Below are 24,957 nucleotides of genomic sequence, written 5' to 3'. Positions count from 1 at the left end.
AAGGGGTGGGGAGGGAAATAGATCCCTGGTGGTGGGGTTCCCTCCGTGACTACCTGGTCAGGTCCACACCCCCCTACGACCCACCCTCCCATTCTGGCATTTTCCCCTGCCACCACAGGAACTGTAAAACCTGTGCCCACACCTCCTCCCTCACCTCTATCCAAGGCCCTAAAGGAGCCTTCCACATCCATCAAAGTTTCACCTGCACATCCACTAATATCATTTATTGTATCCTTTGCTCCCGATGTGGTCTCCTCTACATTGGGGAGACTGGGCGCCTCCTAGCAGAGCGCTTTAGGGAACATCTGCAAGATACCCACACCAATCAAACAAACCACCCCGTGGCCCAACATTTCAACTCCCCCTCTCACTCTGCCGAGGACATGGAGGTCCTGGGCCTCCTTCACCACTGCTCCCTCACCACCAGACACCTGGAGGAAGAATGCCTCATCTGCCGTCTCGGAACACTTTAACCCCAGGGCATCAATGTGGACTTCAACAGCTTCCTCATTTCTCCTTCCCCCACCTCATCCTAGTTTCAAACTTGCAGTTCAGCCCTGTCCCCTTGACTTGTCCGGACTTATCCGACCTGCCTAGCTCCTTTTCCACCTATCCATTCCACCCTCCCCTCCCTGACCTATCACCTTCATCTCCTCCCCCACTCACCCATTGTACTCTATGCTACTCTCTCCCCACCCCCACCCTCCTCTAGCTTATCTCTCCACGCTTCAGGCTCACTGACTTTATTCCTGATGAAGGGCTCTTGCCCGAAATGTCGATTTCGCTGCTCGTTGGATGCTGCCTGAACTGCTGTGCTCTTCCAGCACCACTAATCCAGAATTTGGTTTCCAGCATCTGCAGTTATTGTTTTTACCTCGTTGTTTTTACCACTTGGCCTTTCCAGCACATTCTGCTATTCAAGAGTTCACAGTTGATCTGATTTTAACTTCAACTCTATATTCCTGCATATCCCTATAAGCTTTCATCTCCTTGATAATCAAGACTATCTACCCCAGCTTTAAAAATAAATATTTTGCATCCTCTGCCTTTTAAAGATTCTCAAGACTCCAAATTACATTTGCTACTTAAGACGATCTTTGTACTTTCACTCACAATTTTTACTTCCATCATTTTGGCTAGCATCCTTTGAAAACACTTAAGTTTTCACCAATGTACTCAAATGTTTCCCTCTTCAATTTGCTAACAGCTTTCCGTGACAATTAACTCGTTCAGATGCAATACGCAAGATCTACATCTTACATTCAATTCATGCAACAATAAACCTTACAATTATATCGTGGGATTACTATTGCATTTTACGTATGTTGACTTTTATTTTGCTAAATCACTCGATCACTATTACCTGTCTCATGGTTCGTGTTGCAGTGATTTTGAGTCAGTAACTATAGAAACACTGGCACTGGGCTGCGAGAAGGGCTAGGGCGCGTGCGCATAGTGCTCTCTGGGAACTGTAGTTCTGCGCTGGCTTTCCGGATTCACTGCTTCCCTTTATTATTTCGAATAATTGTTTTTGTAATTTTCACATTGGTTAACTTCAGATTGCCCTTTCCACCGTGCCGATGATATTGGGGAGCTGTGCTCCGCATAGGGAGTTAAATGCCCCATTCTGCTCACATAAAATTGCGTGAATTTTGTTTTTAAATCGCGTTTCGTACCTGGCAGAAGTCTGTCTCTTCGGCGAACGGTAAGATCGTCAGTTCCTCGTCAAGGTTTATTCCGGATTCCAGGCTATAGCTACTTCCCCATAAAACATTGACGGTTTTCATCGTGAGTAGTGTTGCAACTTATTATTATCGGTAGGAAGTCTCCTGAAGGTGAAGATATTGAATTTCCATTCCGTTAAAGGATTCACTTGTAAATCAGCTGACTCGACTAGGAGGGAGCGGAGAACGCGAGAGAGAGAGAGACTGTGGCGGATCTTTGGATATCAATTAAGATCCTGAGTAATTATTGTTTGGGATACTCGCAGTTTCTGTTCGAGAGATTCCTCTCGCTGTGACCGATTTATTTTGCTTTCTCCCGCTGCTTCCCTTCTGCCTGCGGATAAATCAGACGCCGGCGCCGCCGCTTCTCGTTGCTGAAGGGGCTCCGGCCGCAACCGTTGACGGTTTGACAGCGCGTGAGTTTTCAAAGCCTGCGCTCGAGCAGCGGCACCCACCCGGGCGGGAACCGGGGATGGAGGGGGGGAGACATCCTGGAACAATCACCCGAAACACCAACGTTACTCGTCCAGCTTTCCTCTTCCACCACTCAACACTGAGACCTAAGGGGCAACTTTTTCACGCAGAGGGTGGTGTGAGTATGGAATGAGCTGCCAGAAGAAGTGGTGGAGGCTGGTACAATTGCAACATTTAAAACGCATTTGGATGGGTATATGAATAGGAAGAGTTTAGAGGGATATGGGTTGGGTGCTGGCAGGTGGGACTAGATTGGGTTGGGATATTTGGTTGGTGTGGATGGGTTGGACTGAAGGGTCTGTTTCTGTGCTGTACGTCTCTATGACTGACAGTGACACACAGAGTTAACAACACAATTAGTGGGCATTTGAGCATCTGTCAACCTGATCCTTTCCCTTTCTCCTTTATGTGGGTATTTACCTAATTTTCCTTTCAAGTGCCGTTCACTTCAGTATCTCTGTTATTAGGCAAATAGAGATTGCTAAGGCCATTCAGTTTGGTAGTAAGGATGGAAAGTTTATTTTTGGGGAAAGGCCTAGCTGAAAATTGTGTAGAGAAAAAGTTTATTATCATGTGTACTTTTACATGAAAAATAGTGAAAAGTTTTAAGTTGCCACACCATGATGCCTATATTAATGACAGAAGTTACACAAAATAATTCTCCTTTTTTTTAAGACAAAGTTCACCACATTTCAGTTAATGGCTCCTGGGGCTCAGGGAAAGCTAATTTAAGGAATAATGGAATATTCTGAAGACACAGCCAGGATAAGACTGCCATTCTGACATTAAAAAAATAACCAGGACAGGGTTTTTGCACTCCCTGTGTAGTTTTCTGGGAAAAAAAAAGAAAAAAAAGACTGCCATTCTGGAACAAGAATGCCGGGATGAAACCACCACACCAGGCTGCAGGAAGCCACCTTGCTGGGCCGGGAGAAGCCTCCTCTTCCCGATCTGACACTCTTCCAAATGCTGCCCTGATCTTCCATCCATTCCTTTTGCTGATGCTTCTGCTCCTTCAGGCACTTGGGCCTACTTGTGAACCTGGAGCCTCAGTTTATTCTGAGAATCCAGGCTGGGGGAGTCAGCCCAGCACCTGCTCCTTGCTCGATTGGAAGAGTCCGGGCTGGGGTGGAACTGTGTCGAGCTCAGTTAACCTAGCTGCTGCTGGAAGCTATGTCCTTCGCTTGCCACTCTTCAGGCTTTAAAGAAAAGGGGGGACAAAAGAGCAAAAGGGAAAAAAAAGAGAAAAAGTCAACAGGAGTGGAAGATCCCTGCTCCCCTACTCTGCTGTCATCATGGATCTTGAATGTATTTTGATGACTAGAGGGTGTTGGATCTGCTAAGTCTAGGAGGGCAGAGTGGTAGCCCTTAATAGCATGCCAGATCAGGAATGATAAGCCCTTAGTAGGATGCCAGTTAAGGAAGGTAACATCTCTGATTTCATTTCAAAGGGGTTGAGAAGAATAGATTATTGATATATTTGCATAGGAGAGACCACTTTGCCCGAAACATCGATTTTACTGCTCCTCGGATGCTGCCTGAATTGTGCTTTTCCAGCACCACTCTAATCTAGACTCTGGTTTCCAGCATCTGCAGTCATTGTTTTTACATAGGAGAGACCATACCAGAAATAAATGTACATGGTTTTGGTTTCCATTATTTAAGAAAGTATATACTTGTGTGGGAGGCATCACTGTTGAACGTTCAGTACATTGTTTCCTGGGATGAGCAAGCTGTTCAATGATGAGAGACTGGATTTTATTTTCTCTGGATTTTAACAAATGAGAAGTGGAGTGGACAACATTCTGAAAGGGTTTGACAGCAGATACTGGTTGTGATTGCACAGCAAGTCAGGCAGCATCCAAGGAGCAGGAGAGTCAATGTTTCGGGCATGAACCCTTCCTCATTCCTGATTTTAAGGGCTTATGACTGAAACATCAATTCTCTTCTCTTGCACCTCGGATACTGCCTGACCTGCTGTGCTTTTTCAGCACCACACTCTCGACTCTGATCTGCAGTCCTCACTTTCTCCTCCATTGGTTGTGATAGCTCGGACACAACAGCAATCTCATGATAGGGCAATGATGTATTAGAGCTGAGGAAAATTGTCTTCCCTGAGGACTGTAAGCATACTACTGAGAGGTAGGAGTTGATCCCTTGGTTCTTCTGTGTCAGTTAATAAGATCATGGTCCATCTAATTAACTGCATATTCATGTTCCTGCTGACCCTGATGATAACTTCCACTTCAATCAAGAATCTCTTCACCCTGTCTTAAATGTATTCAAAGAGGCTGTTTCCAGAATGTTTGGAATTGCCTACTCCAGTCGGTTGTGTGGATTATATTAAGTAGGTTTATGGATGAATGGATTTCTTTTGGTTCTCTTGGGGAGATCAGTGAAGGGTATGGGAGAATAGAGTTGAGGGTGAAGATTGCATTGAATGGCAGAACTGGATCATGTTTGCGTTGAATGACAACTGGCTTAATAAGCCATCTAGTTTACTTCTGTCCCTGTTTCTTATGTTTTCATGTAAATCAAGGAAATTTGTTACTAGAATGTCCATGAGATTAATCTGTAATTTCTGAAGACATAGGGCAAATCTGACAGCTGATGACCTCAACTGTTTTGCTGATAAACACAAATTAATCAACAGACACCATCTTGAATCTTTTTATTAATCTTGTATATAATTCGCAACTGTAGAAAACTACTGATGTTTATTGTACTGGGTTGACACTGTAAACGTATACTCTTTGTTATACCAGGGTTTGGTTTTGCAGATGAATGTGTGGCATTTAGAAACCATTTGTTGCACCCAAGGAGGAATTTGCTCATGCAGAGTATTTGAGTGTGGAGTATAGATGGACCACTTCTTCTATAACACAATGGGTGTGTTCTTGTGCAACCCCACGTTATAGAAAATTTGTGCTTTAGAAACAGCGTTTAAAGTGTTGACGCTGTAATTCCTTACTGCTAACATGTTTTAAAACTTTTCATTGTGGAAATAGTGTCCCATTTTGTCAATCGCCTTGCAGTGAATTTGCGTTAATGAAACGCGTGTTATAACAGAACAACCAGTAGGTGGAACCTGCTTAAGTATACACTGTATAAGGGAGAAAGGAAGAATAGTATAATGAAACAAGATGAAAAAAGTGGTCTATAGCCTGTGACCTTCTGACAAGGGAAACAGAGATCCAAGTAATTATAGGCTGGTGAGCCTGATGTCAGTGGTGGGGAGGCTATTGGAGAAGATTTATTCACATTTGAAAGTGAATGGACCTGTTAGTAATAAGCAGCATGATTTTCTGCAGGGCAGGTTATGTCTCTAACTTGACTGAATTTTGTTTTTGAGGAGGTGACAAGAATGATTGAAGGAAAGGCAGTGAATTTTGTCTACATGGACTCTAGTAAGGTGATTGATAAGGTGTATTATGGCAGGCTGGTTCAAAAAAATAGACTCCTGGCATCTGGGATGTACTGGCTAGGTGGACACAGAACTGACTGGACACAGAAGACCGTGAGTATCAATGGAAGGGTGCTTTCAGAAAGCTTTTGATAAAGTCCCACATAGGAGGTTAGTGAGCAAAATTAGGGCACATGGTATTAGTGGCAAAGTACTAACTTGGATTGAAAGTTGGTTGGCTGGCAGGAAATAGAGTAGTGATAAACTGCTCCATTTTGGAATGGCAGGAGGTGACCAGTGGGGTACCGCAGGGATCCGTGTTGGGACCGCAGCTTTTTACAATATATGTTAATGATATAGAAGATGGTATTAGTAATAACATTAGCAAATTTGCTGATGATACTAAGTTGGGTGGCAGGGTGAAATGTGATGAGGATGTTAGGAGATTACCGGGTGACCTGGACAGGTTAGGTGAGTGATCAGATGCGTGGCAGATGCAGTTTTAATGTGGATAAATGTATGGTCATCCACTTTGGTGACAAGAACAGGAAGGCAGATTACTGCCTAAAGGGAATCAATTTAGGTAAAGGGGCCGTACAGAGAGATCTGGGGGTTCTTGTACACCAGTCAATGAAGGTAAGCATGCAGGTACAGCAGGTAGTGAAGAAGGCTAATAGCATGCTGGCCTTCATAACAAGAGGGATTGAGTATAGAAGCAAAGAGGTTCTTCTGAAGCTGTACTGGGCCCTGGCGAGACCACACCTAGAGTACTGTGTGCAGTTCTAATCTCCAAATTTGAGGAAAGACATCTGGCTATTGAGGGAGTGCAGTGTAGGTTCACGTGATCAATTCCTGGAATGGCGGGACTACCTTATGCTGAAAGACTGGAGCGACTGGACTTGTGTACCCTTGAGTTTAGAAGACTGAGAGGGGATCTGGTTGAGACATATAAGATTATCAAAGGATTGGACACTCTGGCGGCAGGAAACATGTTTCCGCTGATGGGTGAGTGCCGAACCAGAGGACACAGCTTAAAAATACGGGGTAGACCATTTAGGACAGATGAGGAGAAACATCTTTAACCAGAGAGTGGTGGCTGTGTGGAATGCTCTGCCCCAGAGAGCAGTGGCGGCCCAGTCTCTGGATTCATTGAAGAAAGAGTTGGATAGAGCTCTCAAGGATAGTGGAATCAAGGGTTATGGAGGTAAGACAGGAACAGGATACTGATTAAGGATGATCAGCCATGATCATATTGAATGGTGGTGCAGGCTCGAAGGGCAGAATGGCCTACTCCTACACCTATTGTCGATTGCTTTTTGGAATGGAGGTTAGTAACCAGTGGTGTTCTGCAGGAATCATGGTGGGACCTTTGGTGTTTGTGATATACAGTAGAACCTTGATTGTCCGAACAAGACAGGCAGGTAGTATTTTGTTCGGGTGATTGATTGTTTGGATAATCCATCTAATTGTAAACAAGTGGTAATTTATGGGTGCCAGTTATTGAACATTTCTCAGTTATCCAGCAATGCACACCAATTTGCCGTATAACTGATAAGTGAATGCTGAATTGCCTAATGCTGTTGTTACAGCACTTTGAGAACTTGTTCAGATAATCCAAAATTCAGATAATTGATGTTTGGATAATCGAGGTTGTATTGTATATAAAAGATCTGGAGGAAAATGTAAGCGGTCTGATTACTAAGTTGCAGATGACACCAAAATAGGTGGAATTGCAGAAAATGAGGATTGCCAAAAAGGTGCAGAAGGACATAAATTGCAGATTTGGGCAGAAACGTGGCAGATAGAGTTTAATATGGGCAAATGCAAGGTGATGCATTTTGGAAGATCAAACTCACGTGTGAATTAGACAATAAATGGCAGAACCCTTAGGAACATATACATCCACATCCTTCTGAATGTCAAGGTCCCCAGATCCCTGAAAGTAGGAACACCAGTGGATAAGGTGGTCAAGTGGGGAATCAAACATTAAAACTAGGCAAGTTATGTTAACAGCTGTATAAAATTGTTCTTTGTTCTTTTGACAATGGAATGGCAATAGTGGCTGAGATCACAGGTTTTAAAAGGAGGTTGAAGGAGGTTAGGGGTGAGCTGTCACCGTGCATTTTGTACACCATACGTACTGCGTTGGTATGGAGGGAAACAAATATTGACAGTAATAGATGGGGTGCCATTTGAGCAGCCTGATTTTTCTTATATGCTGTCAAGCTTCTTCACAGAATCTAAAAGTTCCGAGGTATTGTTAAGCTACACCTAGAGTAGTCCAACATGCACCTAACTTGTGCCTTGTCCAAGAAGGAAGATGGGGAAAAGATTTGTGGCTATAAGAGCTGCTCCTTTTTTTAAAGTATTTTAGATGCTAGAGGTGATTTCTTCAAATTCCAGGAGCAGCAGTTATTGTTTGATATACTGTTGCATTGTTTGGGAACTTTGAGGGGGCAAAAGATCAAAACAACGGCACTTTAAATAGAAGAAAGACAGACAAAGGCACTAATCACATGGTCAGAGAAAGAAACCTATACTGCTGTCTGACACAGCAGTGAATCTGCCTTTACTGTTTGGTTCAAGTATCTCTGGACATTGGAGTGTGCTTCGGAACAGTTTAATAAACAGCGAAATTCACAGCTGCCCTTGAAGGAAGCTGTGTGGGAGAGCTCGCAGCACTGGAGCAGATAAGTACATAGTTTTAAAATGTAATCTTGCTGTAAATCTACAGTAGTGAATAGAGTGGGTTATGTCTTGATTATGTATTTTGTTGATCTGTCTCTTGATAAATTTCAAAAGTATAACCCTTAAGTATTAAGCTAGCCTTGAGCAGTTTTTTTTAGAGCAATAAGATGGTGCTATTTTCTGCGTCTGTAAATTGTGAAAGAAGTAAAGATGGCCTTAAGGAGAGTGATGTGCTCTTCCTGTCAGATGTGGAGTTTAGGGAGAGTTTCCATGTTACTGCTGATTATGTTTGCAGGAAGTGCTTTGGTTGTGAATCCTATCCGATCACATAAATCGGTTGGCATGGCAGTTAGAGGCAATAAGGAATTTACAGGAGCTAGGGGGTGTGATGGATGGCAATTATAGGAAGGGAGAAAAGCCACAGATACAATTGGGTAGATGGCTTAACTCTAGGAAAGATCAGAGGGGTACCCAGGTAGCGCAGGAGTTTTCTATGACTATCCCCATTTCAAACAAGTATGCTGTTTTTAAAAATGTAAGGGTGATGGACTCTCTGAATATAGCACGAAAAGCTAAGATGTTGGTACCGAGAATAGCTGTAATGGAATGAGGGGTGTGTCAGGTGCCTAGTGATCGATTGTGATAGGGGACTCTGTAGTCAGAGGCACAGACCGACGTTTCCGTGGCCAGCAGCAAAAAATCAGAATAGCGTTACCTCCCTGGTGCCAGGAGCAAGGATATCTCTGAGAGGGTTCTCGAAAGGGGAGAGGGGCCAGCAGGAGGTCATTGTACACATTTAGAATTAACGACATAGGAGGGCAAAGGGATGAGATTCTGAAGGGAGAATATAGAAGGTTAGGCAGGAATTTTAAAAAAAAGAGGTCCTCTAGTGTAGTAATTACTCCCAGTGCTACAAACTAGGCAGAGTAGGAATAGGAAGATAGAGCAGATGAACTCAGTTATCTGGAAGAACAATAGGGTGGTTATGGTAGGGGCTTTTAACTTTTCAAACATCAACTAGGCCTGCTGTATTGTTAAGGGTTTAGATGGAGAGGAATTTGTTTGGTGTGTACAAGAAAAATTTCTGATTCAGTATGTAGATGTATTGACTGGAGAAGCTGCAAAACTTGACCTATTCTTGGGAAATCAGGCAGGGCAGGTGACTGAGGTGTCAGTGGGGGAGCACTTTGCGACCAGCGACCATAATTCTATTAATTTTCAAATAGTGATAGAAAAGGATAGATCAGATCAAAAAGTTGAAGTTCTAAATTGGAGTAAGGCCAATTTTGATGGTATGAGGCAAGAACTTTCAAAAGCTAATTGGGGACAGATGTTCACAGGTAAAGGGGTGGCTGGAAAATAGGAAGCCTTCAAAAGTGAGATAACAAGAGACCAGAGACAGTATACTCCTGTTAGGGTGAAAGGAAAGGCTGGTCAGTGTAGGGAATGCTGGATGACTAGTGAAATTAAGGTTTGCTTAAGAAAAAGAATGAAGCATATGTCAGGTATAGACAGCAGAGATCTAGTGAATTCTTAGCGTATAAAGGCAGTAGGAGTATACTCAAGGGAAATCAGGAGGGCAAAAGGGAACATGAGATAGCTTTGGCAAGTAGGATTAAGGAGAATCCAAAGGGATTCTACAAGTACATTAACGATATAAAATAACTATGCTAAGGACAGAAGGGTAACTCTGGACAGAATAAGCCCCTTCAAAAATCAGCAAGGCAGCCTAAGTGTGGAACCACAGGGAATTGGGGGAGATACTAAACGAGTACTTTGCATCAGTATTTACTGTGGAGAAGGGCATGGAAGATGTAGAATATGGGAAATAGATGGTGATATCTTGAAAAATGTCTATATTACAGAGGGAGTGGTGCTGGATATCTGTGGGAAGTTAGGGAAATGATTGCTGGGCCCCTTGCTGAGATATTGTATCATTGATAGTCACAGGTGAGGTGCCGGAAGACTGGAGGTTGGCTAACGTGGTACCACTATTGAAGAAAGGTGGTAAGGAAAAGACACGGAACTATATAGACTGGTGAGCCTGACATCGGTGGTGGGCAAGTTGTTGGAGGGAATCCTGAAAGACAGGATTTATGTGCACTTGGAAAGGCAAGGACTGATTAGGGATGGTCAACGTGGTTTTGTGTATGGGAAATCACAGCATCCGAGGAGCAGGAGAATCGACACTTGAGGCAAAAGACCCATTTTCTCAATGTGGGAAATCATGTCTCTCAAACTTGATTGGGTTTTTTTTTGAAGATGCAACAAAGAGGATTGATGAGAGCAGAGTGGTGGATGTGATCTATATGGACTTAAGTAAGGTCACCCCTCAGCCTTTGACACTCCAGGAAAAACAGCCCTATCCTATTCATCCTCTCCCTGTAGCTCAAACCTTCTGGTAAACTGGTTAGCAAAGTTAGATCTCATGGAATACAGGGAGAACTAGCCATTTAGGTACAGAACTGGCTTGAAGGTAGAAGATAGTGGATGGTGATGAAGGTTGCTTTTCAGATTCAAGGACTCTGACCAGTGGTGAGCTAGAAGGATCAGTGCTGGGTCCACTGCTTTTCTTCATTTGATATAAATAATTTGGATGTGAATATAGGAGATATAATTAGTAAGTTTGCAGATGACACCAAAATTGGAGGTGTAGTGGACAGTGAAGAAGGTTACCTCCAGAGTACAATGGAATCTTGATCAGATGGCCAATGGGCTGAGGAGTGGCAGATGGAATTTAATTTAGATAAATGTGAGGTGCTGCATTTTGGAAAGGCAAATCAGAGCAGGACCTATACACTTTCTGGTAAGGTCCTGGGGAGTGTTGCTGAACAAAGAGACCTTGGAGTGCAGGTTCATCCTTCCTTGAAAATGGAGTTGCAGGTAGATAGGATAGTGAAGAAGGCGTTTGGTATGATTTCCTTTATTGGAGAGTGCATTGAGTGGAGGAGTTGGAGATCATATTGTGGTTATACAGAAAATTGGTGAGGCTGCTTTTGGAATATTGTGTGCAGTTCTGGCTTCCCTCCTATCAGAAGGATGTTGTGAAACTTGAAAGGGTTCACAAAAGATTTACAAGGATGTTGCCAGGGTTGACCGGTTTGAGCTACAGGGAGAGGATGAATAGGATCGGGCTATTTTTCCTGGAGTGTCGGAGGCTGAGGGGTGACCTTTATAGAGATTTACAAAATCCTGAGGGGCATGGATAAGGTAAATAGATAAGGTCTTTTATTTGGGGTGGGGTAGTCCAAAACTGGAGGGCATAGGTTTAGAGTGAGTGGAGAAAGATTATAAAAGGGACCTAAGGGTCATGCAGAGGGGCTGCATGTATGGAATGTGCTGCCAGAGGAAGTGGTAGAGGCTGGTACAATTACAACATTTAAAAGGCATCTGGATGAGTACATGAGTAGGAAGAGTTTAGAGGGCTATGGGCCAAATGCAGGAAAACGGGAGTAGATTAGGTAAGGATATCTGGTCAGAATGGACTAGTTGGGACCAAAGGGTCTCTTTCCATGCTGTATGTCTCAATGATTCAATGACTGTAAGTATTGGAGCGACAGCAGGTAAATTAGTAACTCCATCATTCTTAGCTTTTGACCTGTGTGTTTACTGTATTTATATGGCTGAAACAACACACAGAATGCTGGAGAAACTCAGCACACCTGGTAGCATCTGTGGAGAGAGAAACAGTAAATGGTTTGAGTCAGAACTGGTTTATATGATTGGTCCAATTCGGTTTGTTGTCAGTGGTAACTCCCAGAATGTGAATCGAAGGAAATCCAGCAAATGATTTGCTGTTGAACATCAAGGAGAGATCACTGAATTTTCACTTGTTGGAGCTGATCATTGCCTGGCAATTATGTTTGACTGTTACTTGCCACTTAACAGCCCAAACTGATATATCAACCTGGTCTTGATTCACATGGACTCTGCTTCAGAAACTTGAAAGCAGTGAATCATGCTGAATAATGTGCAATGATCAGCAATTTCACCACTTCTCACCTCCATTTAAGGAAGATTGTCAATGAAGCAGCTGTGCTTGATTTGGCATAGGACAGTATGCTGAGAAACTTCTACAGTCCTATTCTAGGACAAAGTTGATTGATCTCTAACGACCACAAGCATCTTCCTTTTGAGCAAAGTATGACTCCAATTTGTAGAGTTTTTGCCCTGATTCTGATTTAACTCCAGTTTGTAGGGATCCTTGATTCCATAAGTCTTTCAAATGCAGCCTGTCATGTGCAATCACTTACTATTGCAGTTCAACTCTTGTTTGTACCATTGCTGTGATGAGGTTAGGAACCAAGTGATAATGATGAAATCCAAACTGAGTACCAGTGAGATGGTTATCACCAAGCAGTGTCACTTAATAGTAATAGCCACAGCTTGAGTAATACCTTTTATGAATTACTCTTTTTGGGTCAATTACAGATTTAAAAACAATTTAAAAGTTGGCAAATTGAGCTGTACAGTTAAATCATCGCGTACCCATTTGTATCTCCAAGAAAAGACACTAAATATTACATTTCATCAATTGCCCTCCTCCTATTTTCCTTTCTTTTATGGAAGGAAAGAGTAGCACTCTGTCCACATAAAGTTAATTATATTGCACAGAACTCTACTGTCTGCTCACTGAGCTTTTTTTCTTGACAAATCTTATGTTTTATTTTTGAGCAGACCTTAATATGAACAATGTGGATGCTCTGTTTACTAAGGTAAAAAACAACAGTACTTCAGAAATACTTCAGTAGCTGTGAGGTGCTTTGAAATGTTCTAAAGTTTAGCTCATGCTACTTTAAACATAAATCCTGTTAATTCCAACCATGCGTTGGTATGCTCTTGAATGTTTACTGATATGCAGTTTGCCTTGGCAAAGGTATTATCAGTGTAATGTGTACATCAGTGAATCTCCTATTCCAATCACCGGATTCTTTCAAAATCTTTAAATAATATTCAAGAGGTTTGACACCATCAAGAACAAAGCAGGCCATTCGATTTGCAACCTATGCACTACCTTCAACATTTACTGCCTTCATCTTAGTGCACTACATTGCCTGTGTGACAATCTACAAGAGGCACTGCAGTAACTCAGGGAAGCTCTTTTGATAGCACCTTCCAAACCTGCATTTTCTACCAGAAGAACAATGGAAGTGGATGCATGGAAACCCCACCATGTGCAACTTCCCTTTTGCAACACCACCCTGACCAAGAACGATATATTGCTGTGCCATCACTAGCACTGGATCAAAATCTTGTTGCTTCCTTTCTAACATGACTGAGTGTCCCTAAACACCAAAGACTGAAGCAGTTCAAGAACGTCACTTGCCATAATTTTCTCGAGGATAATTCAACTTGAGAATACCCTCTAACATCTTGTGGCACTATTACCTTCTAAATGGAATAGACTTTGAACAGATCTGGCACCTTGACACTGGGCATTTTGAGTTGTTGTGAGCCAGGAGAAACCAAATTGTACTCTGACCTCATGGCCCAGAATATCCCCCACTCTACCACTACTATCAAGCCATGGGATTGACCTTGCTTCAATGAACTATGCAGGTGGGCATTACAAGAGAAATGCCTGGAATGTCTAAAAAATGAGATGCCAACCTGCTGAAGGTAGGACTGCTGTGTTCCAAACACCAAGTGAGATATAAAATTTAAGCAATTTTACAATTCTCTGATCAGATTTAAGTACTGCGGTACTGCCACATCTGGATGAGAATGGTGATGAAAAATTAAACTACTCACCTTGGGAAGGAAGCTCCACAAATATCGAGATTAGAATGGTGCTGGAAAAGCACAGCAGATCAGGCCGCATCTGAGGAGCAGGAAAATTGGCGTTTCGGGCTCACAACTCAAAATGCCCAATGTCAAGGTGCCAGATCTATTCCTGATGAAGGGCTTTTGCCCAAAAGTCAATTTTTTCCTGCTCCTCGGATGCTGCCTGACCTGCTGTGATTTTCCAGCACCACTCTAATCTAGACTCTAGTTTCCAGCATCTGCAGTCCTTGTTTTTACCTAGCTCCATAAATATGCCCATTCTCAATGATGGGGAACCCAGCAAATCACTAAAAGTGAGTGCTTCTGCCACTAGTCTTAAGCCAGAAATGCTGAATGGCTGATTCATCTCTGCCTCTTACACAGGTCCCCAGCAAATCAGATGCCACTTTTCCACCAGTTCGATTTTACTCCACGTAATATCAAGAAATAGCTGGAGGCACTGAATAGTTCAAAGGGTTTTCACAATCTTGGCAGTGGTACAGAAAACTTGTGTTCAAGACTTTTCCACACACCTCATCAAGCTGTTCCAGTAGACCACACCGCCCCATGGCCCAACACTTCAACTACCCCTCTTACTCGGCCGAGGACATGGAGGTCCTGGGCTTCCTTCACCGCCGCTCCCTCACCACCAGACGCCTGGAGGAAGAACGCCTCATCTTCCGCCTCGAACACTTCAACCCCAGGGCATCAATGTGGACTTCAACAGCTTCCTCATTTCCCCTTCCCCCACCTCACCCTAGTTCTAAACTTCCAGCTCAGTAACTGTCCCCATGACTTGTCCGGACTTGTCCTCCCTGCCTATCTCCTTTTTTCCACCTATCCACTCCACCCTCCCCTCCCTGACCTATCACCTTCATCCCCTCCCTCACTCACCTATTGTACTCTATGCTACTTTCTCCCCACCCCCACCCTCCTCTAGCTTATCTCTCCACGCTTCAGGCTCACTGCCTTTATTCCTGATGAAGGGCTTTTGCCCGAAACATCGATTTCGAAGCTCCTTGGATGCTGCCTGAACTGCTGTGCTCTTCCAGCACCACTAATCCAGAATCTGGTTTCCAGCATCTGCAGTCATTGTTTTTACCTGTTCCAGTAGAGATACAACACTTCCATCTACCTAGAAATGTACACACAAAGCAAAATAAATTCAGTTCTGCCAATTATGACTCCATCAATCTACTCTCCATCATAAGTAACATAATGGAAGGTGTTATCAACAGTACTATCAAGCAGTATTTGCTTAGCAATAACCTGCTCACTGACACTCCGTTTGGGTTCCCCCAGGATCATTCAATTTCTGACATCATTATAGCATTGGATAAAAACGGGCAAAAGAGCTGAATTCCAGAGGTGAGGTGAGATCACTGAGTGGGGGTCCAAGTAACCTTAGCAAAACTGAAGTCAGGGGGAAAACTATCCATTGGTTGGAGTCATTCTTGGCACAAAGGAAGATGGTTGTGGTGGTTGGAGGTCGATCTCTGCAGGAGTTCCTCAAGATAGATAGTTTTTTTAATCCCCTTCAGAGGTGTTACTACGCACCTGTTCTGGAGTAGGTGAGACTTGACCCTGAGCCTCCTGACTCTGGGATAGGGACACTACCACCATGCCACAGAAGTCCACAGTTCCTCAGGATAGTGTCACCAACCCAATAATCTTCGGTTGCTTTATCAATGGCATATATTTTCTCCATAATAAAGGTCAGAAGTGGGATCTGCACTGCATGGACAATGTCTAGCATCATTCACAGCTCCTTGGATACTGAAGTAGTGCTTGTTCAAATGCAACAATATTTGGACGTTGTCCAGGTTTGGGATGACACATTACAAGCAATCATGCCATATGTGCCAGGCAATGATCATCTCCAGCAAGAGAAAATCTAACCATCATCTCCTGACATTCAGTGACATTACCATCACTGAATCCCCCACTATCAACAATTTGCAAATCACAGTTGGTGAGAAACTGAAATGGACTATCCATATAAACATTGTGACTTCAGTTCAGAGGATGGGAGTCCTGTAGAAAGTAACTTGTTTCCTAACTCCAAAGCCGTCCATTATTTACAAGGCACAAGTCAGAACTGCTGGAATACTACACATTTGCCTGCAAAGTTAGCATTAAGGCACTTTACCTGAATGCTCATAGCGTTCGTAACAAAGCAGATGAACTAATGGCACAGATCATCGTGAATGATTATGATGTGGTTGGCATCACAGAGACGTGGTTGCAGGGGGGTCAGGACTGGCAGTTAAACATCCAAGGATTTTCAACTTATCAAAAAGACAGGGAGGCGGGCAGAGGGGGCAGGGTTGCCTTGTTAGTTAAGAACAAAATTAAATCTATGGCACTGAATAACATAGCATCGGATGATGTGGAGTCTGTGTGGATGGAATTAAGGAACCACAAAGGCAAAAAAACCATAATGGGAGTTATATACAGACCTCCTAACAGTGGTCAGGACCAGGGGCGCAACATGTACCGGGAAATAGAGAAGACATGTCAGAAAGGCAAGGTCACGGTGATCATGGGAGACTTCAATATGCAGGTGGACTGGGTAAATAATGTTGCCAGTAGATCCAAAGAAAAGGAATTCATGGAATGGTTACAGGATGGCTTTTTGGAACAGCTTGTCATCGAGCCCACGAAGGAGCAGGCTATTCTGGACCTAGTGCTATATAATAAACCAGACATTATAAAAAATCTTAAAGTAAGGGAACACTTAGGAAGCAGTGATCATAATATGGTAGAGTTCAGTCTGCAGTTTGAAAGAGAGAAGGCAAAATCGGATGTAATGGTGTTACAGTTACATAAAGGTAATTATGAGGGCATGAGAGAGGAACTGACGAAAATAGACTGGAAGCAGAGCCTAGCGGGGAAGACAGTAGAGCAAAAATGGCAGGGGTTTGTGGGTATAATTGAGGACAGTGTACAGAGGTTCATCCCCAAGAAAAGAAAGATTATCCGGGGAGGGATTAGACAGCTATGGCTGACAAAGGAAGTCAGGAAATGTATTAAAGAAAAAGAGAGAGCCTATAAAGTGGCCAAGAGCACTGGCAAATCAGAAGATTGGGAAGGCTACAAAAACAAACAGGATAACAAGGAGAGGATCAAATATGAAGGTAGGCTAGCCAGTAATATTAGAAATGATAGTAAAAGTTTCTTTCAATACATAAGAAACAAACGACAAGCAAAAGTAGACATTGGGCCACTTCAAACTGATGCTGGAAGCCTAGTGATGGGAAATAGCAGGAGAACTTAATAAATACTTTGCATCAGTCTTCACAGTGGAAGACATGAGTAATATCCCAACAACTAAAAGGAGTCGGGGCTGAGTTGAGCATGGTTGCCATTACAAAAGAGAAAGTCCTAGAAAAGCTAAAAGGTCTTAAAATTGATAAATCTCCTGGCCCCGATGGGCTACATCCTAGAGTTCTGAGGGAGGTGGCTGGGGAAATAGCGGAGGCGTTGGTTGAGATCTTTCAAAAGTCACTGGAGTCAGGGAAAGTCACGGATGATTGGAAGATCGCTGTTGTAACCCCCTTGTTCAAGAAAGGATCAAGTCAAAAGATGGAAAATTATAGGCCAAGTAGCCTAACCTCGGTTGTTGGTAAAATTCTAGAATCTACCATTAAGGATGAGGTTTCTAAATTCTTGGAAGAGCAGGGTCGGATTAGAACAAGTCAACATGAATTTAGTAAGGGGAGGTCGTGCCTGACAAACCTGTTGGAATTCTTTGAAGAGGCGACAAGTAGGTTAGACCAGGGAAACCCAGTGGATGTGGTCTATCTAGACTTCCAAAAGGCCATTAAGGTGCCACACGGGAGGCTGATGAGCAAGGTGAGGGCCCATGGTGTTCACGGTGAGCTACTAGTATGGATTGCGGATTGGCTGTCTGACAGAAAGCAGAGCGTTGGGATAAAAGTTCTTTTTTGGAATGGCAGCTGGTGACAAGCGTTATCCGGCAGTGTTCGGTGTTGGGGCCGCAGCTGTTCATGTTATATATTAATGATCTGGATGAAGAGACTGGGGGCATTCTTGCGAAGTTTGCCGATGATACGCAGTTAGGTGGACAGGCAGGTAGTATTGAGGAAGTGGGGAGGCTGCAGAAGGATCTAGACAGTTTGGGAGAGTGGTCCAGGAAATGGCTGATGGAATTCAACATGAATAAATGCGAGGTCTTGCACTTTGGAAAAAGGAATACAAGCATGGACTACTTTCTAAACGGTGAGAAAAATCATAAAGCCAAAGTACAAAGGAATCTGGGAGTGCTAGTCGAGGATTCTCTAAAGGTAAACATGCAGGTTGAGTCCGTGATTAAGAAAGCGAATGCGATGTTGTCATTTATCTCAAGAGGGTTGGAATATAAGAGCATTGTTGTGCTACTGAGACTTTATAAAGCTCTGGTTAGGCCCCATTTGGAATACTGTGTCCAGTTTTGGTCCCCACACCTCAGGAAAGATATACTGGCATTGGAGCGTGTCCAGCGGAGATTCACACGAATGATCCCTGGAATGGTAGGTCTAACATACGAGGAACGGCTGAGGATCCTGGGATTGTATTCATTGGAGTTTAGAAGATTAAGGGGAGATCTAATAGAAACTTACAAGATAATACATGGCTTGGAAAGGGTGGACGCTAGGAAATTGCTTCCGTTAGGTGAGGAGACTAGGACCCGTGGACACAGCCTTAGAATTAGAGGGGGTAAATTCAGAACAGAAATGCAGAGACATTTCTTCAGCCAGAGAGTGGTGGGCCTGTGGAATTCATTGCCGCACAGTGCAGTGGAGGCCGGGATGCTAAATGTCTTCAAGGCAGAGATTGATAAATTCTTGATGTCACAAGGAATTAAGGGCTATGGGGAGAATGCGGGTAAGTGGAGTTGAAATGCCCACCAGCCATGATTGAATGGCGGAGTGGACTCGATGGGCCAAATGGCCTTACTTCCTCTCCTATGTCTTATGGTCTTAAGCTTGACCCCATCCGTGACTAAGCAGCTATTTAAGTGACAACGCATCTGCAAGCATCCAATCCCTCCATCACCACCGCTCAGTAGCATCGGTGTGTACCATTTACAAGATGCACTACAGAAATTCACCAAGCCTCCTTAGACAGTACCTTCCAAACCCATGACCGCTACCATTTGAGAAGAAGGACAGCAGATGTGTTGGACCATCGCCACCTATAAATTCCTCTCCAAGCCAGTGGTATCTTTATTTTGAAATATGTTGTCATTTCTGGTGTGGATAGGTCAAATTTCTAGAACTGACTCTCTAATGACTCTGACATTCTGAATCTACCCATGTACATGTAACTTTGAGCATTAATATGTACTATGCAGGCACAAGTGAGTTAAATTTACAACTTGAGAAAACTGTAAATTGACTGCAGCAGTTCATGAAGGCAGCTCAGGCTTTAACTTCTCAAGGGCACTCTCGGATGGACAATGAATGCTGGTCTATCAGCAATGCCTACATACCATAAATTCATTAAGAAGGTTGGGCATTAAATTCTGATCTAGTCAGAGATGCCCACATCTCAAGCTCATCAGACATAGGAGAAGTAGACCATTCAGCCCATCAAGTCTGCTTTGCCATTCAATGAAATCATGGCTGATTTGATAATCCTCAACTCTACTTTCTTTTTTCCTATAACCCTTGATTCCCTTATGGATGAAAAATCCATTCCTGAATAAACTAAACAACCCAGCCTCAACAGTTCTCTGAAGTAAAGAAATCCATAGATTCATTATTTTTGGAAACTAAATTCCTCCTCATCTCTGTCTTAACTGTGCAACCCCTTATTCTGAGATTTATATCCTCTAGTACCAGACTGTCCCATAAGAGGAAACAACCTTTTCACAACTACCCTGTTAAGTCCAATAGGTATCTTTGTATGTTTCAAAGTCTAAATTCTAATGTGTACAGGACCAGCCTACTCGACCTCTCCTCATTAAAGTAGTTCTCGATCTTTTTCCTATTTGTGGATCTATTCAAATGTCTCTTAAATGTACCTGCATCTACCACTTCCTGTGGCAGTTCATTCCACATGTGAGCCAAAATTGCACCTCCCAACCACCCCCACCAACCGCCCTACAAAACCCTTTTAAATCTTTCTCCACTCACCTTAAAAATGTGTCCCCTAGTTTGAACTCCACCCCAGGGAAAAATTCCTTTGTTATTCACCTTATCTATGCCCCTCATGATTTTATAAATGCTTATAAGGCCACCCCTCAACCTCCTTTGCTTCAGTAAAAAATCCTCCACTCTAACATTTCAGAGAACGTCGATTCCAATTCTATCACGAGTTTCGGAATTAAGAAAAAACTTGTATATACTAGATTATTACCAAATTCCTTCAGTCCAGTCCTGGTCTCACCTATGTGACTGGTCCTAGATGAAAAGAATATTGAAGAATTGCTCAAACAATTTAGGGTTTTCAATAAATTATATTCCTAATGATACAAAATCTGGGAAGTAAGTGCGTGTCAAATCACAATGAGCACTATCTCTCGTGTGTGTTAATTAAATTGTTAAATTTCACCAATTGAGTCAAGCCAGTTCACATGGTGGCATACTCTGAGAGTAAAATGTGTAGCCTTCTAGTTTGGACTTGTATAAGTTACTGGACTGGAGCACTTTTAGAATTCTTCAAAGCAGAAAATGTGTTTCGAACACATTTAGTTTCGAACTCCTGCTTTTTACACTGCAATTTCTTTTCTTTTTCAAGTATGTATTCATTTCCATTTTGAAGGTTCCTATTTGCACTCTTAAGATGTTATTAAATCTACAGAAAGTGATTTGCTGGACTATTAAGTATTTAATTTTGTTTCTTTTTTTTAGATGCTGTGTGACTGTAAATGCAACCTAGACAGATGTTGATGTACTAACCTTGTCAGAAGTCAATTTTGTTGCCATCATGCCAACAGCACGACCAGTCATTAATTGTATTCAGAAACTGGTTCTGTACGAAACCCGAGCAGTAAGTTCAATTCTAACTATTTACGTTTTGTCAGTGGACTTTACAATTTTTATTGACTGCACCTAACTTCCTGTGTTCAGAGCGAATTAGTATAGATTGTTTAGGATAAATAAGGGTAAGTGAATGGTTATGGTGAGAGGACAGGAAAAGAATTCCAAAGATTGCACTCTCCTCTATATTTTGGTATTTAAATTCTGTTTCTTTTTCAAAAATAATGCATAATTTTGCTCGACTGTCATGGCTCAGGCTGATCACAGGATCACACTTCCACAAGCTTCTGAATTCCCTGCGTTATGTAGACATTGCAGTTAAAGCTCACCCAAAGAATGTGGAGTTGAGCTGTCTGCTTCCAGGCAGCTTTGGGGTAGACTAACTTTCCCAGTACAAAAACTATTGCTGTACTTTTGATTGCAATCCATCTGAACCCTATCTGCCGGGGCAGAATTGCTGTGTGATCAGCCAACTGACAGACTATCAATTGGACATTGACCTACTGGACTCTAACTCGAATAAATTGATACCAACATCTTTGAATCTCTTTGTCAGGGGTAGAAAAGCAAAGCTGTAATTTCTTATCTTCCCTTTCATCCAATCAATCTAGAAAATCTTCTCAGAAATGCCTCCAACATATTTTTACCCTTCCTTTTAAACACTACAGTTTTGTTGTGCTGATTTGAGATGTTGTCTCACCAATGCCCTATACAACTGAAGCATAATATCCTTGCTTACGTTCAATTCCTCTCACCGTAAAGGATAACCTTTCATTAGTCCTTTTAGTTACTAGCTGTACTGGTTACTAACATGTTGTGACTCATGATAAATGAGGAATTAACTCCTGAAGCTGACCATCTCCCGTGATGAGCTAGGAACCTGCAAAACTCAGGATAAATAGTCAGAGTTTTATAGCACAGAAAGAGGCTCTTTCATCGATCGTGTCTGCACTGGTCATCGAACACCTATCCATCGTAATCCTATTTTCTAGCATGTAATCTTGTGTGCAATGGTCTTTAAAGTTTACATGTAGCAACCACTCAAATGTTGTGAACATTCCCACATCTGTCATACTTTCAGACAGTGAGTTCCAGACATTGTTCACTCTCACTCTTTCTCTCTTTCCCCTCCGCTCGAAAACCAGATTGATCCCTACCACGCATGCACCTATAGTTTGCTGACTTATCCCTACCACTCTTCTTGGATAATGCTACTATGTTAGCTACTCCTCCTGCCTTTTGGCATCTGTACCCTGACCAGAGAGAATTTGAGAATCAATGGCAAAGCTTCTTTTCTCTCTTCCCACTGCAGCTTAGGATACATTGCATCTGAGGCTGGGGATTTATCAACTTTCATGTCTGCTAAAATTGCTAAATCCCCCTCTTTTCCTTGATGTAGTACTTTGAATTATATCACACTTCCGTCTCTTATTTTTATACCAATATCGTCCTTTTAAAACCTCAGCTACACCTTTCAACTCTGCACATGCATTGCAGTTTTGATCCCTAATGGGCCCTATATTTTTGCTGTTTTTTCAGCACTTTAGAATGGATTTAATTCTGAGCTAGAGTTCAGGGGAAGAGAAAGAGACTTTCCAGCTTCAAACATTTTAACTGGAGCTGCTGGGGAAGACTCACCTCCCCTGCTAACAGTTCAAGTCTCCTAACCCCAGAGTCAAGTGTTGAAACCTTTCAAAAATGAGATTTGTTACTAAAGGTAAAGAGGATGATCTGAAATCCTTCACTGCTCTTGAACCGGTAGGAAGAATTGTGGACCTTCATTATTCAGGGTCAGTTAACAGGAAAGTCTGTGCTGCACTCCAGAATCATCTTGCCAGCAATTCCAGAGTGCTTTAAGGATATCCATGCAGATCTTCTATCTGGAGTTCATAATGCAAAATCAAATTGCTGCCATTCTCTCAAAATCTGTGAATGCATTTAGTGGATCAGAGTTTCCACAGCTAGATAAGCTACAGCAGCTGATAGCTGTGAAATCAATAATAAGTGTAAGGTCTCAAGCTGACCCTTTCAGACACATCCCCCAAAAAAAGAATGATGGGAAGAGATGAATAATTAAAGGAAAGAAAGTACATTCCTGACCAGAATGCTGGTTAAAAGAGAAGTTGGTAGCAATGGTGAGCATCCATCAGAATACATCCTGAGAGGATGTTCTAAATCTTTCACCTTCCTTGCCCCCAAGCATACTCTAATAGTCAAGGCTGAGATCAAAGGATTGAGTTGAAGTTGTATGATTGTTCTCCTTCACTGAGTTCACCTTTAATGTGACTTAGTCTCTAATCCTGTAATTGTAGGAGTCATTCTGGCATTTCTGGCAGCAAGTTTAGACTTAGTACTGAGAAATGACCTGGCTGGCAATCAATCATAGTAACCCCAAAAGAGACAGGGCAGTTAAGCACCACAAGGAAGACTTAGCAGCCATAGGAAGGAAGCCAAGCTAGAACTTGCCAACATAAATCATGTTTAAAGAGGGCCCATAGGAAATAAACAGGGCACAAAGAGACCCATTGATAAAAAAGCATTTGACCTGGCTCCTGTGGAAAGGAGTTTCTTTGAATGAACTCCTTCAGCAAGACTCTGCAATGATGCTGGAAGGCTGGACTAAGTTCAGTAGCCTTGCAAGGGTCATGACTATCCAAAGGGGTTTTGACAACCCAAGTCAAATCCTCAGAAATTTAAGTGCTGGGCTGACAGTTCTCTTCATAGCCAGATTAAATGTAACCCCAAGGTATTGCTATACCAAAGGACAGATGACATGCAAGATCTTTCACCCAGTCACTGGCAAAAGACAGCTGTGGTACTAGAGCAAATATAGCAGAGACTGAGAGTCATGTAGCCAAGCAGATGTCTCCTCTCCAGAATTAACTATGAATGCAGAAGCTTCCCAAACCAGACAGATGCCAAATGCTCACGGACTGAGCAAGAAATCAAGTGAAAGAATCCTCCCATACAGATAATATGATAATGATAGAAAGGCCTTATTCAGTTGAAAAGCTGTGGTAATATAAATAATGATAAATATGGTTATGGCTCGTTTCACATTTTGAAAAGTGAGACCTTTGTTAGTGTCTCTCTTCTAGCTAGCTGAAAATATTGCATAGTTAGCTGGAAAAATTGATTTTAATCTTAATGACAGAGGCATGCCATTGGCATTCTGAGAGAGCAGTTTGCAAGATTGACTCATTCTTCCTAACTAACCCTAACCGATCTTCCTGAGAAATAAATTGTATTATTAATGCTCTTGATGGCACTAGGCAAACCCATAACTTATAGAAATTGCAAAAACACACTTTTGGATGCACTCTGATGTTTTACTGTTGATTTTAAGCACTGATTAGTACATGCTGATTAGGAGGATAATAGCACAATATCTATCCAAAATGTTAGATTTAAACTTAAGACAAACTATATATTGAAATCAAACTACTTTCGTCTCTTAAAATACAATTCTTACTGTCCAGTATCTTTTCTAGTGTTTTTTAAATTATTCTTGCTCCATGGCGGCACGGTGGCACAGTGGTTAGCATTGCTGCCTCATAGCATCAGAGACGTGTCTGCGTGGGTTTCCTCCGAGTGCTCCGGTTTCCTCCCACAGTCCAAAGATGTGCTGGTCAGGTGAATTGGCCATGCTAAATTGACCACAGTGTTAGGTGAAGGGGTAAATGTAGGGGAATGGGTCTGGGTGGCTTGATCTTCGGAGGGTCAGTGTGGACTTGTTAGGTCAAAGGGCCTGTTTCCACATTATAAATAATCTAATCTAATCTAATCTAATCTACACTCTTCAGAGTTCCCTGAATTAATTTTGTATGTGCTCTCCAAAAAATAGATAGGTTGATCTATCCTGGTTGCTGTCAAGATACTGCTTTCAGTATCTCCAACAATAGTTAATTGTCATATTAAT

General features: G+C 42.5%; 2 protein-coding genes across 7 annotated transcripts in view; one reads left to right on the top strand and one right to left on the bottom strand.

Annotated features, from left to right (window-relative positions):
- The window catches only part of ak9 (adenylate kinase 9), a 267,579-nt gene extending 265,792 nt beyond the window's left edge, over positions 1–1,787 (bottom strand). Inside the window, exon 1 of the mRNA XM_072552101.1 lies at positions 1,677–1,787. Coding sequence (XP_072408202.1) covers positions 1,677–1,787 — 111 coding nt within the window. The remainder of the gene's footprint in view (positions 1–1,676) is intronic.
- Positions 1,495–24,957, top strand: part of fig4a (FIG4 phosphoinositide 5-phosphatase a) — a 116,847-nt gene continuing 93,384 nt past the window's right edge. For 3 of the 6 annotated variants that reach the window (XR_011953438.1, XM_072552148.1, XM_072552113.1), the window contains exons 1-2: positions 1,984–2,140; positions 20,910–21,048. Coding sequence is in view for 5 of the 6 variants with exons in the window: in XM_072552148.1 (XP_072408249.1) it covers positions 20,986–21,048 (63 nt within the window). In the remaining variant the exon portion in view is untranslated. The other 3 variants (XM_072552132.1, XM_072552140.1, XM_072552123.1) reach the window with 3 other exon arrangements.

The sequence above is a fragment of the Chiloscyllium punctatum genome, chromosome 3 (genome assembly GCF_047496795.1).
Source record: "Chiloscyllium punctatum isolate Juve2018m chromosome 3, sChiPun1.3, whole genome shotgun sequence".
NCBI lineage: Eukaryota > Metazoa > Chordata > Chondrichthyes > Orectolobiformes > Hemiscylliidae > Chiloscyllium > Chiloscyllium punctatum.
This window is presented reverse-complemented; position numbering and strand designations above follow the sequence as displayed.